Source organism: Oncorhynchus masou, chromosome 4 (assembly GCF_036934945.1).
Source record: "Oncorhynchus masou masou isolate Uvic2021 chromosome 4, UVic_Omas_1.1, whole genome shotgun sequence".
Taxonomy (NCBI): Eukaryota; Metazoa; Chordata; class Actinopteri; order Salmoniformes; family Salmonidae; genus Oncorhynchus; species Oncorhynchus masou.
Genome location: NC_088215.1, coordinates 11,944,020 through 11,958,618, shown reverse-complemented (window position 1 = coordinate 11,958,618; position 14,599 = coordinate 11,944,020). Strand labels below are relative to the sequence as shown.

Below are 14,599 nucleotides of genomic sequence, written 5' to 3'. Positions count from 1 at the left end.
GTGAAATAAAAAAATACAAATAAAAAATACAACAAACACACATGCCAGCTAAATCTGTCTCAAGTGCCAGTTGTTAGAGCAAGAGATAGTGAGTGAGATGGCATGAGTGGCTTGAGGAACATACATTATAAACATAGGGAAGACTTCAAATGATGCTCGATACTGTCTCGCAAATGGTATTCTTTTGGGGAAATATGTATACATTCTTTACTTACGAATCGTGACGAGTTGTCATTCTTCACTGTCTTGGCGTTGCCGAAGGACTCGAGGATGGGGTTGGCCTGTAAGAGTTGACGTTCCAATTCACCCTGAAAAAGAGGAGAGATATTACAACAAAGCACTGGGTCCAAGCACATATGCCCCCTTCCTCCAACTAAACCTTTGACAAATAAAAAGCACATATGCCCCCTTCCCCCAACTAAACCTTTTACAAATAACAAGCACATATGCCCCCTTCCCCCAACTAAACCTTTGACAAATAACAAGCACATATGCCCCCTTCCCCCAACTAAACCTTTTACAAATAACAAGCACATATGCCCCCTTCCCCCAACTAAACCTTTTACAAATAACAAGCACATATGCCCCCTTCCCCCAACTAAACCTTTTACAAATAACAAGCACATATGCCCCCTTCCCCCAACTAAACCTTTGACAAATAACAAGCACATATGCCCCCTTCCCCCAACTAAACCTTTTACAAATAACAAGCACATATGCCCCCTTCCCCCAACTAAACCTTTTACGAATAACAAGCACATATGCCCCCTTCCCCCAACTAAACCTTTGACAAATAACAAGCACTTATGCCCCATTCCCCCAAATAAACCTTTTACAAATAACAAGCACATATGCCCCCTTCCCCCAACTAAACCTTTGACAAATAACAAGCACATATGTCCCCTTCCCCCAACTAAACCTTTGACAAATAACAAGCACATATGCCCCCTTCCCCCAACTAAACCTTTTACAAATAACCAGCACATATGCCCCCTTCCCCCAACTAAACCTTTTACAAATAACAAGCACATATGCCCCTTTCCCCCAACTAAACCTTTGACAAATAACAAGCACAAAAACATTTTGTCCCAGGAGAAGCATTTTTCCAATACACACAATGACTGATCACCCTTCTAATGTTCGTCAATGTCAATCTAACAATCACAGTGTCACACAGACCATGAAACATATGTAGGCGGACGGACACTGTTTCCCCAGTAATGTTCATGACCATAAAAACTAGTAGAAAAGAGAGTGAAACGACAGGTATTGCAACGCTGTAAAAGACAGATGTGATCAATGGAGCATGTTCAGGAAACCACTTTACAGTCTCTCTGCTCAATATCCTACAACAGTACGTCCAACTAAAACTAAAGAGATGGCAGGATAGGGAGAGAGAGGAGAGAATCTCATTTCTTTTGAATGAATTGGGCCTGTTCTGTGCGGTAACGACACGTGCTTCCTGTTGTCTGGTCACTCAGTGTAGAACCTCTGGGTTTGGAATGGAACGGATTAGAACCTCAGTGGTGGAACCTCAGTGGTGGAACACAACAGAACAGAACTGCAACGACTCTCTCCACACTGCATATGGTTCAGTTGAAGTGCAGCACATCCACAAGAGAATGTTCAAACCCATCTGGATTCTGGGCTTGCATTTCCTCTTTCTATTGTGAGACCAACATCTAAGGCATCAAATCAAATCAAATGTTATTGGTCGCATACACATATTTAGCAGACGTTATTGTGGGTGTAGCGAAATGCTTGTCAAATCACACAAAAAAGAAACAAAATACTGCAAAGTTGCTTAGGAGCTAGAAGCAGAGCTGCCATATCTGTCGGCGCCATCTTGATGATTGAAGCCATTGTCTATCCATCAAGCCTGCAAAACAACCTAATCAAATCAATCCCTGTTTACACAGTACGATCATAAAAAAGTACCAGTATATTTGTGCAACAGACAAACCAATAAATCTAGCCACAGATGTCTCATATATTCCATAGTACACAGCTGTGTTCCAGCGTGGTGGTTTAGGACGTGTGGACAGATAGCTGCTGTGAGCCAGGTGGATGGGTGGGTGCTGGATGAGTTGAGGCTAATGAGGCGACTCAGAGAGGAAGGCCATATCTCTCCAGTTAGTGATTGAGATAGAGATCCTGAGGAAAAGGACTCACTCGTTTAGCACAGTGACAGATATTGGGGAAACAGACCTGTTTAACACACTGACACAAGCCAGAGACACTATATCCTATTGGCCAGAGACACACTCAATCCTATAAGGAAGAATCAGTCATCATTAGAGATCCCGTTAAGGGAGGGAGGGAACGGTGCTCTGTTCACTTCTCACACCTATCGTAGACCCTATTTGGCTGACTGCCAGGGCAGAAAAGAACGTTCAATAAGTATGAAATGGAACGAAACGCTCCAAAATGTAAAGGTGGTATCCAAACTTGTCCAATAAGAAACACTGGTTTTCATCTTCTGTTGCTACAGTGTACCCTAATGGACATGACCCTGTGCAGATGTTTAGACAGGTGGCCCATTACGATCCCATCCAGAACCTCATTCTAGGCTTGGTCATGACCGAAGAATCCAAAATGGCCCACCAAAAAAAGAACATGGCCCGTACTTTGAGCTTTTTCTTTCTGCGGCTAGGTGGGAATGGAATTTTCCCATTACGTCAAGCTCACCAGACACATTTTGATAGCTTAAGACTGTGGCGTTTTTCCAGGGATGTCTGTGGGATGAGTTAGGGGTTAGGAAATCAGCCTTGCGTTCAGACGTAATGTGATCTTTGGCTGCCAGAGCTGTGCCAGAGAGCCCGACTGCTGTTTTCATTGAGTTTTCGTGCTGCTGAAAATGAGGCAGGAATGAATTGAATAAGCCTGTTGCTGCCAGTGACAGATTGCACACATGGTAAATTATAGCACAGTTTCAGATCTGTTAGTGCGGTCTTACCATTTCCTATAGTCATTGTCATACGCTGTCTCTATAACGCAGTGCTATATGGCACAACTTGACAACACCACACACTTTAGAACAAACTAGAACAGAGGACATAATGGAGACTGTTTAATGTCCACAAGCTGCAAATCTCTGCCAAACTCAGTCTACAGACTGGGACCAGACTGGGGAGAGGGTAGGAACAAAGGGGAGAACACAAAACACCAGCAGGGGTCCACTTTAGGAGCATTACAAGCTGACCCACATTTCAGCGTTCCGGAGTGTGTTACTCTTGTTCTGACAGATTCTAGAAACCATCATTGTCATGTAAGGAGGCTAATCACTAACCGTGCCAACAACTGACAGGCCTGGAAGACCTCCGGGACATGTATTGTACCACATAATCCGGTTTATGTGAGCAAGAAGACCATAAAATGACTGTTGATGGAATGCGTTACACTTATTCTGATGAACAGTGTCTGGAAACCGTCATAGCCACGTTAAGAGGCTATTCACTACAGTGACAACAACTGGTGGGGGCCTGGAAGAACACAGGGACACATAGTTGTTGATAACATAGTTGTTGTTGTTAGTGTGACTGTGGACATTGCTATCGTGTACCACTTAATATCCCGTTAACATTGACACGACTACGAAATGAATGTAATCTTTTGTGAAATAACTCCTCTCTATTCTCAATCTTTCCTCTGTAACTTGGGAAACATCCTTTGTAGCGTGTTCAACCTCACTTGTTATCAGTGTCAGGGCTTTTGGCAGTGCTTTGGCCCAGGTTGTGGAGACTGGAAAGCCAGAGGAACAGTAAAAACTGTCCCATTAAATCTTCAAGGAAGAGGCTAGGTAGGGTTGTGGGGTCACATCTGCTCACAGACTAGAATCACTGCTGGACAGACATTACAAATCTATCCAAGTCCACAACCAGAATCATTGCTGGACAGACATTACAAATCAATCCAAGTCCACAACCAGAATCATTGCTGGACAGACATTACAAATCTATCCAAGTCCACAACCAGAATCACTGCTGGCCAGACATTACAAGTCGTTTCAAGAGTTGCTCCAAGTCCACAAGCGGAATACCACTTCAGTGACTGTTGGGTGAGTGCGAATGACGCAGGCAACTGGACTTTTGTTTCTGGTTTGGGGAACAGGAACAAACCCCCACTCCTCAAGGGGAGGTCAGAATAACTTTTTATCTGTGTAAACTCCTCCCCCATGGCAAAGCAGGGAGCAGATGAAAGACTTGCAAAGACAGGAAGAAGCAGTTCTAAGGGGATTCATTAGTGATCTAAGTAGCACTGCCACTGAGACACAAACAGCAAAATCCACAGTCAACACCCCGTGGTGAATTCAATAAGGTACGAAGATTAAAATCCCAATTATCGTCCCTGCTGGGCGTTCTGTGGCTGGGTCTGAGTAGACTAAGCAGAAGGGAGGGTGTTGTAGGTCTTGGACCATGTCATGGCCCTCTCTCCCTGGGGGTGTCCGTTCAGCTGGGCAGTGATCCTCTTGGCTCTCCCTCCCTAGCTGCTCTCCTCCAGAGTCCTACTCTAGCTCCAGCTAGCTGGAAGCCAACTGACTATTTAGTAAAGCCTGCTATGGCTATTTGGCAGCACCAGCACCTCGCAAGTGAAAAGTTCTCCAGCAAGCTCACCGGGAGCCAAATTGGACGCGGGAGAGAAATTTGTGACGAGGTCCTGACAGGAGTCTTGCTCAATGTCTGCCAGTATAACAGTGGAACATATTACAAATGCACTGTTTATGATTGGTGGTGTATGATTGTTTCAAATTGGATATGTCAGTTAGTAAGTGGGAAACGTGTTTATTAGTATGTATTAAACTAGGAAGTCATGTTTATTTTCCCGAATCTGAGATATTTGAAAGAAGCAGTGCCAACTATAGGTAAGAACAGGGACACCACACAGCGCATGGAGTGGATTAAAACTAAACTAGTTTAGTGTCCCAAAGGTGATAGAAACAGAAGCTGCTATTGGGCCCTCATTGACACCCATAAAAGGGACAGATATACAGAATAGTACACAGCGACAATAGCAGCCCCTTTACAGGATATTGTGCCCATTGTGTTTTGAGCTTGTCTAGTGAGTGGAGTACGGTGGGTGAGAGAGAGGTGAGGGACGGACAACATGCTACTCACATAGAACAGGGCTCCACTCTGTAGTCAATGGGTAGATTGTCAAATGTTACCATGGAAATAAACAGGAAGTGTTATTGGTCATGGATACTAAACACACATACAGGATATACATACAGTACATACACACCAAGGAAGACAATTACAGGTAGTACTCAAAGACAAATTGGACTAGACTAAATAATACATAAAGGCAAACGGATTAAGTGAAATCTACAGTAGTACATTAAAACAGGAAGCAGAGGAATGGATATGTTATTCTGAACGGTCCTTTCCAAGAAGCTATCTCACTGACGGGTGCAATTCCATATGTTTGTCATATTAGCCTTGTATTAGGGCAGTGTGCCATTGTGAGCATCACATCTTTATTCAGAACACTGCTCATCTGCCCTCATGTGCCGTTTCCATTATCTTAACAGTATCAACTGACCTACAGCAGCTGGTTGAAAAGAGAATACCTTGAGAGTAATATTAAGCTACTGAACTAACTACTGTAATGACAACCACAGCCAGACAGTCTGCTTTTCAGTTATGTCCATTAACTGACCCCGTGTGTGTGTGTTTGGTCTTGGTTCTTCTAATCCTCGTGGGGAACTGAAAAGTCCAAATGTCCCTCGCAAGGATAGTAAAATGAGGAATATTCTCCCTTGTGGAGACATTTCCCACGTCCCCATGAGGACAAAGGCTACTTTAAGCTTAGGGGTTAGGTTTAGGGTTACAATTAGGGTTAGGGGTTAGGTTTAGGGTTAGGGGTTAGGTTTAGGGTTACAATTAGGGTTAGGGGTTAGGTTTAGGGTTAGGGGTTAGGTTTAGGGTTACAATTAGGATTAGGGGTTAGGTTTAGGGTTAGGGGTTAGGTTTAGGGTTACAATTAGGGTTAGGGGTTAGGTTTAGGGGTTAGGGACAATAGGATTTTGAATGGGAAATACATTTTAGGTCCCCACGAGGATAGAAGGTGTGTGTGTGTGAGTTTCTCAGTTCTATCTTCAGACTCATCTCTATTCATCTCTATTTCAACGTCTTACTGCTCAACTTCTACTCTGCATTGTACAAAAATAGCTCACATAGTACGGCATGTCTGCCAAACGTTGACTGGTGACGACCAAACACAACAAAGGCATGCATATGATTGTGTTTCATCTAGTGTGGAATAACAACATTTGCAAGCACATTTTACGGTACAGTACAGTGCATTGACCCACAAGTATACATGGAAAAGCTGCATACACATCAATATTCATGCCAGATTTAAAGTTAACTTACGACATGATTATTTTCTGCCTGATAGAAAGAGAATCTGGGTCAATACCCAAACTTTGTTTGTCTAATTTTTACGCAGATGTCAAAATTACACATACATGCTTCACAGTGTGCAAGAAAATAACCAATGGCACCATTTCACAAAACAGGCTGATGCCACAAAGAAATATATTAAATTGCCACTAGGTTTACATAACAGTAGGTCCGTTTGAGAGTAGAAAGTTGGTGATGCAACATGCACATGAATAAGGTGTTGAGAAGAAACTGTAAAGACTTGCCTGTAGTTTTACTGGTTTAGGCGACTCTGGCTGTTTGTTGCAAATAAACAAACGCAAATATGTTAGAGGGTTGTGCATGCCTGCACAATCTATAGAGCCCATTATAGGTGCTACTCTAGGATGTGTTCACCTTGGCAACACACATCATGGGACAGGAGCTCGTGTATATGGATTCTTAACACATTTACAGGCATGTTATGCAAAAAAAAACATCTATATATTGGCACATTTTATCAATGGGTTCATTTTTATAAACTGGGTGGTTTGAGCCCTGAATGATGATTGGCGAAAGGGTATGACAACATTTTTACTGTTCTAATTACGTTGATAACCAGTTTATAATAGCTCTGCGTTGCGTCGTGCCGAAGAACAGCCCTTTGCTGTGATATATTGGTCATATACCCCACCCACTCGTGCCTTATTGCTTAATGAGCCTATTTTTGACTGCCGTGGTAATGTACCAGCATCATATAACCACAGAAGGCTCTGACCCTTTGGTGACCTCATCACACAGCCCATGTCCACTGTCAAGACACTGTTGTCCTCTAATCATTATGCCCCCATTATCATACGGATCTATCTGATATGGATTAACTAGGGTTGGAGTTAATCCACTGTACTGTAAATAACAGTGGATCAGACTGGCCTGGTATTAGGGGGACATTATGGATCTGACTGGACTGGTATTAGGGGGACATTGTGGATCAGACTGGCCTGGTATTAGGTGGACATTGTGGATCAGACTGGCCTGGTATTAGGCGGACATTATGGATCTGACTGGACTGGTATTAGGGGGACATTGTGGATCAGACTGGCCTGGTATTAGGTGGACATTGTGGATCAGACTGGCCTGGTATTAGGTGGACATTGTGGATCAGACTGGCCTGGTATTAGGTGGACATTGTGGATCAGACTGGCCTGGTATTAGGTGGACATTGTGGATCAGACTGGCCTGGTATTAGGCGGACATTATGGATCTGACTGGACTGGTATTAGGGGGACATTGTGGATCAGACTGGCCTGGTATTAGGTGGACATTGTGGATCAGACTGGCCTGGTATTAGGCGGACATTATGGATCTGACTGGACTGGTATTAGGGGGACATTGTGGATCAGACTGGCCTGGTATTAGGTGGACATTGTGGATCAGACTGGCCTGGTATTAGGTGGACATTGTGGATCAGACTGGCCTGGTATTAGGCGGACATTATGGATCTGACTGGACTGGTATTAGGGGAACATTGTGGATCAGACTGGCCTGGTATTAGGGGGACATTATGGATCTGACTGGACTGGTATTAGGGGGACATTATGGATCTGACTGGACTGGTATTAGGGGGACATTATGGATCTGACTGGACTGGTATTAGGGGGACATTATGGATCTGACTGGACTGGTATTAGGGGGACATTATGGATCTGACTGGACTGGTATTAGGGGGACATTGTGGATCAGACTGGCCTGGTATTAGGGGGACATTATGGATCTGACTGGACTGGTATTAGGGGGACATTGTGGATCAAACTGGCCTGGTATTAGGGGGACATTGTGGATCAGACTGGCCTGGTATTAGGGGGACATTGTGGATCAGACTGGCCTGGTATTAGGTGGACATTGTGGATCAGACTGGCCTGGCATTAGGGGGACATTATGGATCTGACTGGACTGGTATTAGGGGGACATTGTGGATCAGACTGGCCTGGTATTAGGTGGACATTGTGGATCAGGCTGGCCTGGTATTAGGGGAACATTGTGGATCAGACTGGCCTGGTATTAGGCGGACATTGTGGATCAGACTGGCCCAGTATTAGGGGGACATTGTGGATCAGACTGGCCCGGTATTAGGGGGACATTGTGGATCAAACTGGCCTGGTATTAGGGGGGCATTGTGGATCAGACTGGCCCGGTATTAGGGGGACATTGTGGATCAGACTGGCCCGGTATCAAGGGGATATTCTGGATCAAACTGGCCTGGTATTAGGGGGACAATGTGGATCAGACTGGCCTGGTATTAGGGGACATTGTGGATCAGACTGGCCTGGTATTAGGGGGACAATGTGGATCAGACTGGCCTGGTATTAGGGGACATTGTGGATCAGAGTGGCCTGGCATTAGGGGGACAATGTGGATCAGACTGGCCTGGTATTAGGGGGACAATGTGGGCCGTACAAGTTGTTAACTCCTCTTTCATCAGTTACCCCTCAATAGAAAGACATACTGTAACTGTGGCCTTCAGAACATGGTTTAGGGGGAGAGCGAGAGGTGTGGTAGGGTGATAAACATGGCAGGGGGGATATAGGGAAAGAAAAGACAGAAACTTACACTTGCAGGAATGCTGTGGTCTTTTTTTCCTTTATGGGAGGAAGCCACATGTGCAAGGTACTGGATGACCTTTTTAGTGTTTTCTGTCTTGCCAGCACCAGATTCACCTCTGAGAAGAAAACATACAAGACAGATCAGCTCCCTGGGTTAGTTGATGGAGAAGAATGACGTGTGTGTGTGTGTGTGTGTGTGTGTGTGTCAGAATTGTCTTTCTGACTGGCAGATATTTTTGTGAGGAGATTACGGCACTTGGGAAACTCCATAAACAGTCTTGAGCTGGGGGTGAGAGAGCTAGCCAGGCTCTGCTCCCTGCAACTCCGCTAAACAACAAATTAAGTGACAATAAACCACATTTGATAGGTTTATCGGATGAGGCGGTGTGTAGCTGGGCTTTTGTGTATCTATATGTGCTGTATATTTTCTTTGCGCTAGTTTAGTTCAGCGGCTGTGGTTGGGGGTGGTTCTCACGGACCCACAGTGATGACAGCTTTAGAGCAAGGAAGTATGTTTTTGCAAGCTCTTCAAGCCATGCAGACAGAATCCTATCCCCAAGTACCAGTTATTGTACAGTAACGTCAACACACAATGCATACCAGTGGTTTTACAATAGGTACTCATTCTACGTAATTGCTGGTGGTTAACATTGAACTTTCTCCCCGATCTCAAGCTCAATGCTAGGTTATATCTATTTGAGCAAAATCATCTGCAAAATAAAACTAACGACATGATGATCTTCAAATAAATGACAAGGCCCCTGAATACTCACTGAGTATAAAACCAATTACTATAACAAAGTCATGTGTTGTTTTCTCCTTTCAGATTCCCCTTACCTGGTCATGTGGTGAAGTCCTATGGTAGTCTAGTCTAGTACTATGAATATGCTGTATGGCTGATGAGTTGTGTGTTTAGTGCTGAGCTCAATATCCACCGGGAGCAGAGGGTGTTTCTGGCTGCGTCTGAAATGACGGGCTCTGGCCAAAAGTAGTGCACTATTTAGGCATTAGGGTGCTATTTTGGACACAGCCCGTGAGTGAGTGATTGCGTCAAATGTCCATGAGGTTGGCATTAAACTGGAAGGTTTAAGTTGGTTCGCCTTGCTGCAGAGGAGACGGCTCATATTCTCAGGGACTGACTTATAATCACATGGCATTTCTGTGCAGCGTTTACATTGCTATGACCACCGTCTCCTACAGTGTGTGTGTGTGTGTGTGTGTGTGTGTGTGTGTGTGTGTGTGTGTGTGTGTGTGTGTGTCACAGTTGGCATATAAATGCTTCATAGCAGATGTGAGATTTTATGATAGTGTTCAAGCCACACTTCCGACATCCATCCAAATTCTTCCATGCTCCCCCAGACTTAGTCATGTATGGTGAGAGGCTAGGAAAATATTTATTGACTGATGGCTTCTAGCCCTGGGGGTTCCAGGGAAATATTGGGTGGTGGAGGATCGGGTTCAGACCAGCGCAGGGAGAGAACACACACACACACACACACACTTGGAGAAACTTTACCCTGTATACTCTTTCACACATCATCGGTGTAGGCCTGTCACAGAGGCTTACGATGAGATGCCACGCTGACATGTTTCTTGGCAGCATTCCTGTCATCTGTAGATATTGGGCACTAGACTGGAATACAGCCAACGGGTAGGGGTTGTGTGTGTGTGTGTACCAGAAATACCAAACATTTCCCAGCTTCCCTGCCCCAAGCCTAAGTCTCTCTTCCCGTAAGTGTCTGTCTCACTGTTTTGTGTTACTGAGTTGCTCATTTTAAAATAGCTATAGGGGCCTCTGGCTCTGTTCTAGTTCAATTCAATTGATTCCTCTTTCGACATAAAATCAGTGCTAAGTACATTCATGTCGGCTTCAATAAGCTACACTTCATTCATAGTTGAATAGAGCTTCTGCAGGAATGCCATGCAGCAGGTAATTTCACATTTCATTTTCGGGACTACTAAGTGAGGACGAGACACACATAACTAAGATAATTGAATTGTGAATGTTATGCAATTAAGCTGGTGCTGCATGGCCTTTCTAAACCATCTGGTCCAAACCAGTGACGTGTGGGATGACACTATGCAGGCTGGATGCAAGGAATCAAACTGAGAAGACACTTTCCTGTAAATCCAGCAACTCATGCAACACAGAACACGGAAAGAGAGAAGAAAAGGGCTGAGCAGACATGGCTCAGAGGTTACTCACGTGCAGAGAATTGATTGGTCCTCTCGGTCTGGGAGGGAGAGAGAGAAAGAGGGGAGGGGGTTATGGGAGAGAGAGAAATGGGGAGAGAGAGAGAGAGAAATGGGGAGAGAAATTATTCAGTGTCAGCATTTAGCATACTCATCGGCAATGGCCCATTCCCCAAAATCCCTCTTTCAAACTGAAATGAGGTCTTGTACCAAATGTATCACCGGCTGACAGATGTATACCAAAGTCATTTTACAGAACATAGCCAACTTTACTGCGCTTGGTGAGTTTGCCATTAAATGAGACACTCCCTTCAAACAGGTTGAAGGTCATTGTCTGCACCAGGAGTGAAATGTAATTTTACTAAACATTTCAAAAGCCTCAGGATCCAGACATTTCACAGGCACACAAAATGGAGGAGGAATTGAGGAGTCTTTCAAATGAAAGCTTTGTAGTGCCAAACCTCTGCATTACAGAGATAAGGGCCGATAGTGTACCTTGTCGCTATTAGGCTGGGGAATTGAGGGAAGCTGAGTGTAAACCTGCTGAAAGCTACACTCTTAGAAAAAGAGTTCCAAAAAGGGTTCTTCTGCTGTCCCCATAGGAGAACCCTTTTTGGTTCCAGGTAGAACTATTTTTTAATTCCATGTAGAAGCTTCTGTGGAAAGGGTTATGCATGGAACCCAAAAGGGTTCTACCTGGAACCAAAAGGGTTCTACATGGAACCAACAGGGGTTCCTTTTAAGGTCTAAATAACACCTTTTTTTCTAAGACTGTATGTCGGCTATGTCCATCATGTGCATGTAGCCTATGTGAAAACAGTTTACACATGAACTCATTGAACTCAGTCAGACCACGGTAGGCGTAATACTGCAACCAAAGGCCATCTTTCTCTGTATTTACAGTCTTGTTATTTTAGAGCCCTGTATCACTGAACTAGTGGGCTGATGACAGAAACACTGCTCTCTCAGAAGAAGGCAAAGCATCAATGTGATTTACAGTCAGCAGGAAAGAGAGGAGAGAGAGAAGAGAAAGAGAGAGATACTCTGGTTTAACGGCTAGAGAATCAGGAATAAGAAGGAAGGACCCATTTGAAGTGACAGCGAGGTTGGGACAGTTTGCAGACAACAAGCCAATCACTGAGCTCCTTCTCATCTAATTGGCTGAGGTGAACGGGTCAATGGGTTAACAGACAAGTTGCGTTTCGATCAAACAGTGATCCAGTGATTTAATTTTCTTAACTCGAGTGGATTTGATTAATTGTAACCAGATTTGACATCGGGTTGCATAATTTCTTCAGATTACAGTAAATTACTGGAGAATCAGAACACCTCAACCCACACTGGTGGTTGATGCTACTGTACATGACTTAACATCTGTCACGGTTGCCTTGTACTCCAGTTAATAGGCTGTGATGGAAATATTTGTGATTTTTTTTGTAACCACATTTTTATTTATTTTGTAATTTTTTCATTGGGGGGTTACAGGTACAATATACAAATTAATATAATTTAATATTCAGTTCATATCGTATTTACCTGTGGACTGCCACTCAAAAAAGAAAAAGAAAAACATTTAGAAAAAAGGTACATAAATACAAAGAAATGATCATTATGACCATATTACAGAGTTACAAAGTTATAATACATTTAGTATGTAAAGAATGATTGCTTGTAGTCCAAGTAATTACCACCAGATCATGTTTCTAAGACTTCATTCCTCACACTCCTATAACACCACATAAAGCACTCTCTACAGAACACCACTGTCTGCCACCAGACCAAACTGTCTGCTGCCAGACCAAACTGTCTGCCGCCAGACCAAACTGTCTGCCTCCAGACCAAACTGTCTGCCGCCAGACCAAACTGTCTGCCACCAGACCAAACTGTCTGCCACCAGACTAAACTGTCTGCCACCAGACTAAACTGTCTGCCGCCAGACCAAACTGTCTGCCACCAGATCAAACTGACGCAATGAGAGGCATCCGATCAGTCCCCGGGAGCAGTGGGCTCCAAATGAACCCAAGGTCGTGGCTGCCGGCCAGGCTGGCACCAGAGAGTGGCAGTAGAGGAGCGTAAGGGAGGTGGTGAGGTGTGAGGTCATGGGAACTAAATGTGGTTCGGCTGCCAGCATCAGCGCCTCCTCAGGCCTCTCAGCTGTGTCACATGCCTGACAGAACTGGAGTACCACAGATAAGACAAAGGCCATCAGCTCCCTTCCCTTCTGCAGTGAGTCCCTTCCTCCGGGCTCCGGTGGCTCGCCACTGACGCCAGATAGACCTTTGTGGTCAGTTCTGGCTGTGAGTCTGACGAGGGCTGGGCTCTTGTCACCAAGGCAGAGCAAGGGGCTGATCCACAGTAAGAGGCAGAGCATGGGGCTGACCCACAGAGACAGAGCATGGGGCTGACTCACAGTAAGAGGCAGAGCATGGGGCTGACCCACAGTAAGAGGCAGAGCATGGGGCTGACCCACAGTAAGTGGCAGTGAATGGGGCTGACTCACAGTAAGAGGCAGTGAATGGGGCTGACCCACAGTAAGAGGCAGTGAATGGGGCTGACCCACAGTAAGAGGCAGTGAATGGGGCTGACTCATAGTAAGAGGTAGTGAATGAGGCTGACTCGCAGTAAGAGGCAGAGCATGGGGTTGACCCACAGAGGCAGAGCATGGGGCTGACCCACAGTAAGAGGCAGAGCATGAGGCTGACCCACAGTAAGAGGCAGAGCATGGGGCTGACCCACAGTAAGTGGCAGTGAATGGGGCTGACTCACAGTAAGAGGCAGTGAATGGGGCTGACCCACAGTAAGAGGCAGAGCATGGGGCTGACTCACAGTAAGAGGCAGAGTATGGGGCTGACATGCAGTAAGAGGCAGAGCATGGGGCTGACCCACAGTAAGAGGCAGTGCATGGGGCTGACCCATAGTAAGAGGCAGAGCATGGGACTGACTCACAGTAAGAGGCAGAGCATGGGACTGACTCACAGTAAGAGGCAGAGCATGGGGCTGACCCACAGTAAGAGGCAGTGAATGGGGCTGACATGCAGTAAGAGGCAGTGAATGGGGCTGACTCATAGTAAGAGGCAGGAGAAAGAGAGAGAAAGACAGAGATAGAGATGCTCTGGTTAACAGCTAGAGAATCAGGAAGAAGCAGGCGGGAGCCATCTGAAGTGACAGCGAGGTTGAAAGAGGAAGCAATTGAATTGAACTAGAACAGAGCCAGAGGCCTCTATAGCTATTTTAAAAGGAGCAACTCACAGTAAGAGGCAGAGCATGGGACTGACTTACAGTAAGAGGCAGGAGAAAGAGAGAGAGAGATGCTCTGGTTTAACGGCTAGAGAATCAAGAAGAATAAGTAGGGACCCATTTGAAGTGACAGCAAGGTTGGGACAGTTTGCAGACAACAAGCCAATCACTGAGCTCCTTCTCATGTAATTGGCTGAGGTGAAG

The 14,599-nt window shown here is 45.1% G+C and overlaps 1 protein-coding gene across 6 annotated transcripts in view; it reads right to left on the bottom strand.

Moving 5' to 3' along the window:
* The window catches only part of LOC135523990 (myosin-10), a 96,058-nt gene that overhangs the window by 42,589 nt on the left and 38,870 nt on the right, over positions 1 to 14,599 (bottom strand). For 3 of the 6 annotated variants that reach the window (XM_064951070.1, XM_064951064.1, XM_064951090.1), the window contains exons 4-7: positions 11,172 to 11,199; positions 8,973 to 9,081; positions 5,115 to 5,132; positions 216 to 308 (exon numbers count right to left, since the gene is read on the bottom strand). In XM_064951070.1, the coding sequence (XP_064807142.1) occupies positions 216 to 308; positions 5,115 to 5,132; positions 8,973 to 9,081; positions 11,172 to 11,199 (248 nt within the window). Of the gene's footprint in view, positions 1 to 215; positions 309 to 5,114; positions 5,133 to 6,374; positions 6,389 to 6,645; positions 6,680 to 8,972; positions 9,082 to 11,171; positions 11,200 to 14,599 lie in introns of all 6 variants that reach the window. The other 3 variants (XM_064951080.1, XM_064951099.1, XM_064951108.1) reach the window with 2 other exon arrangements.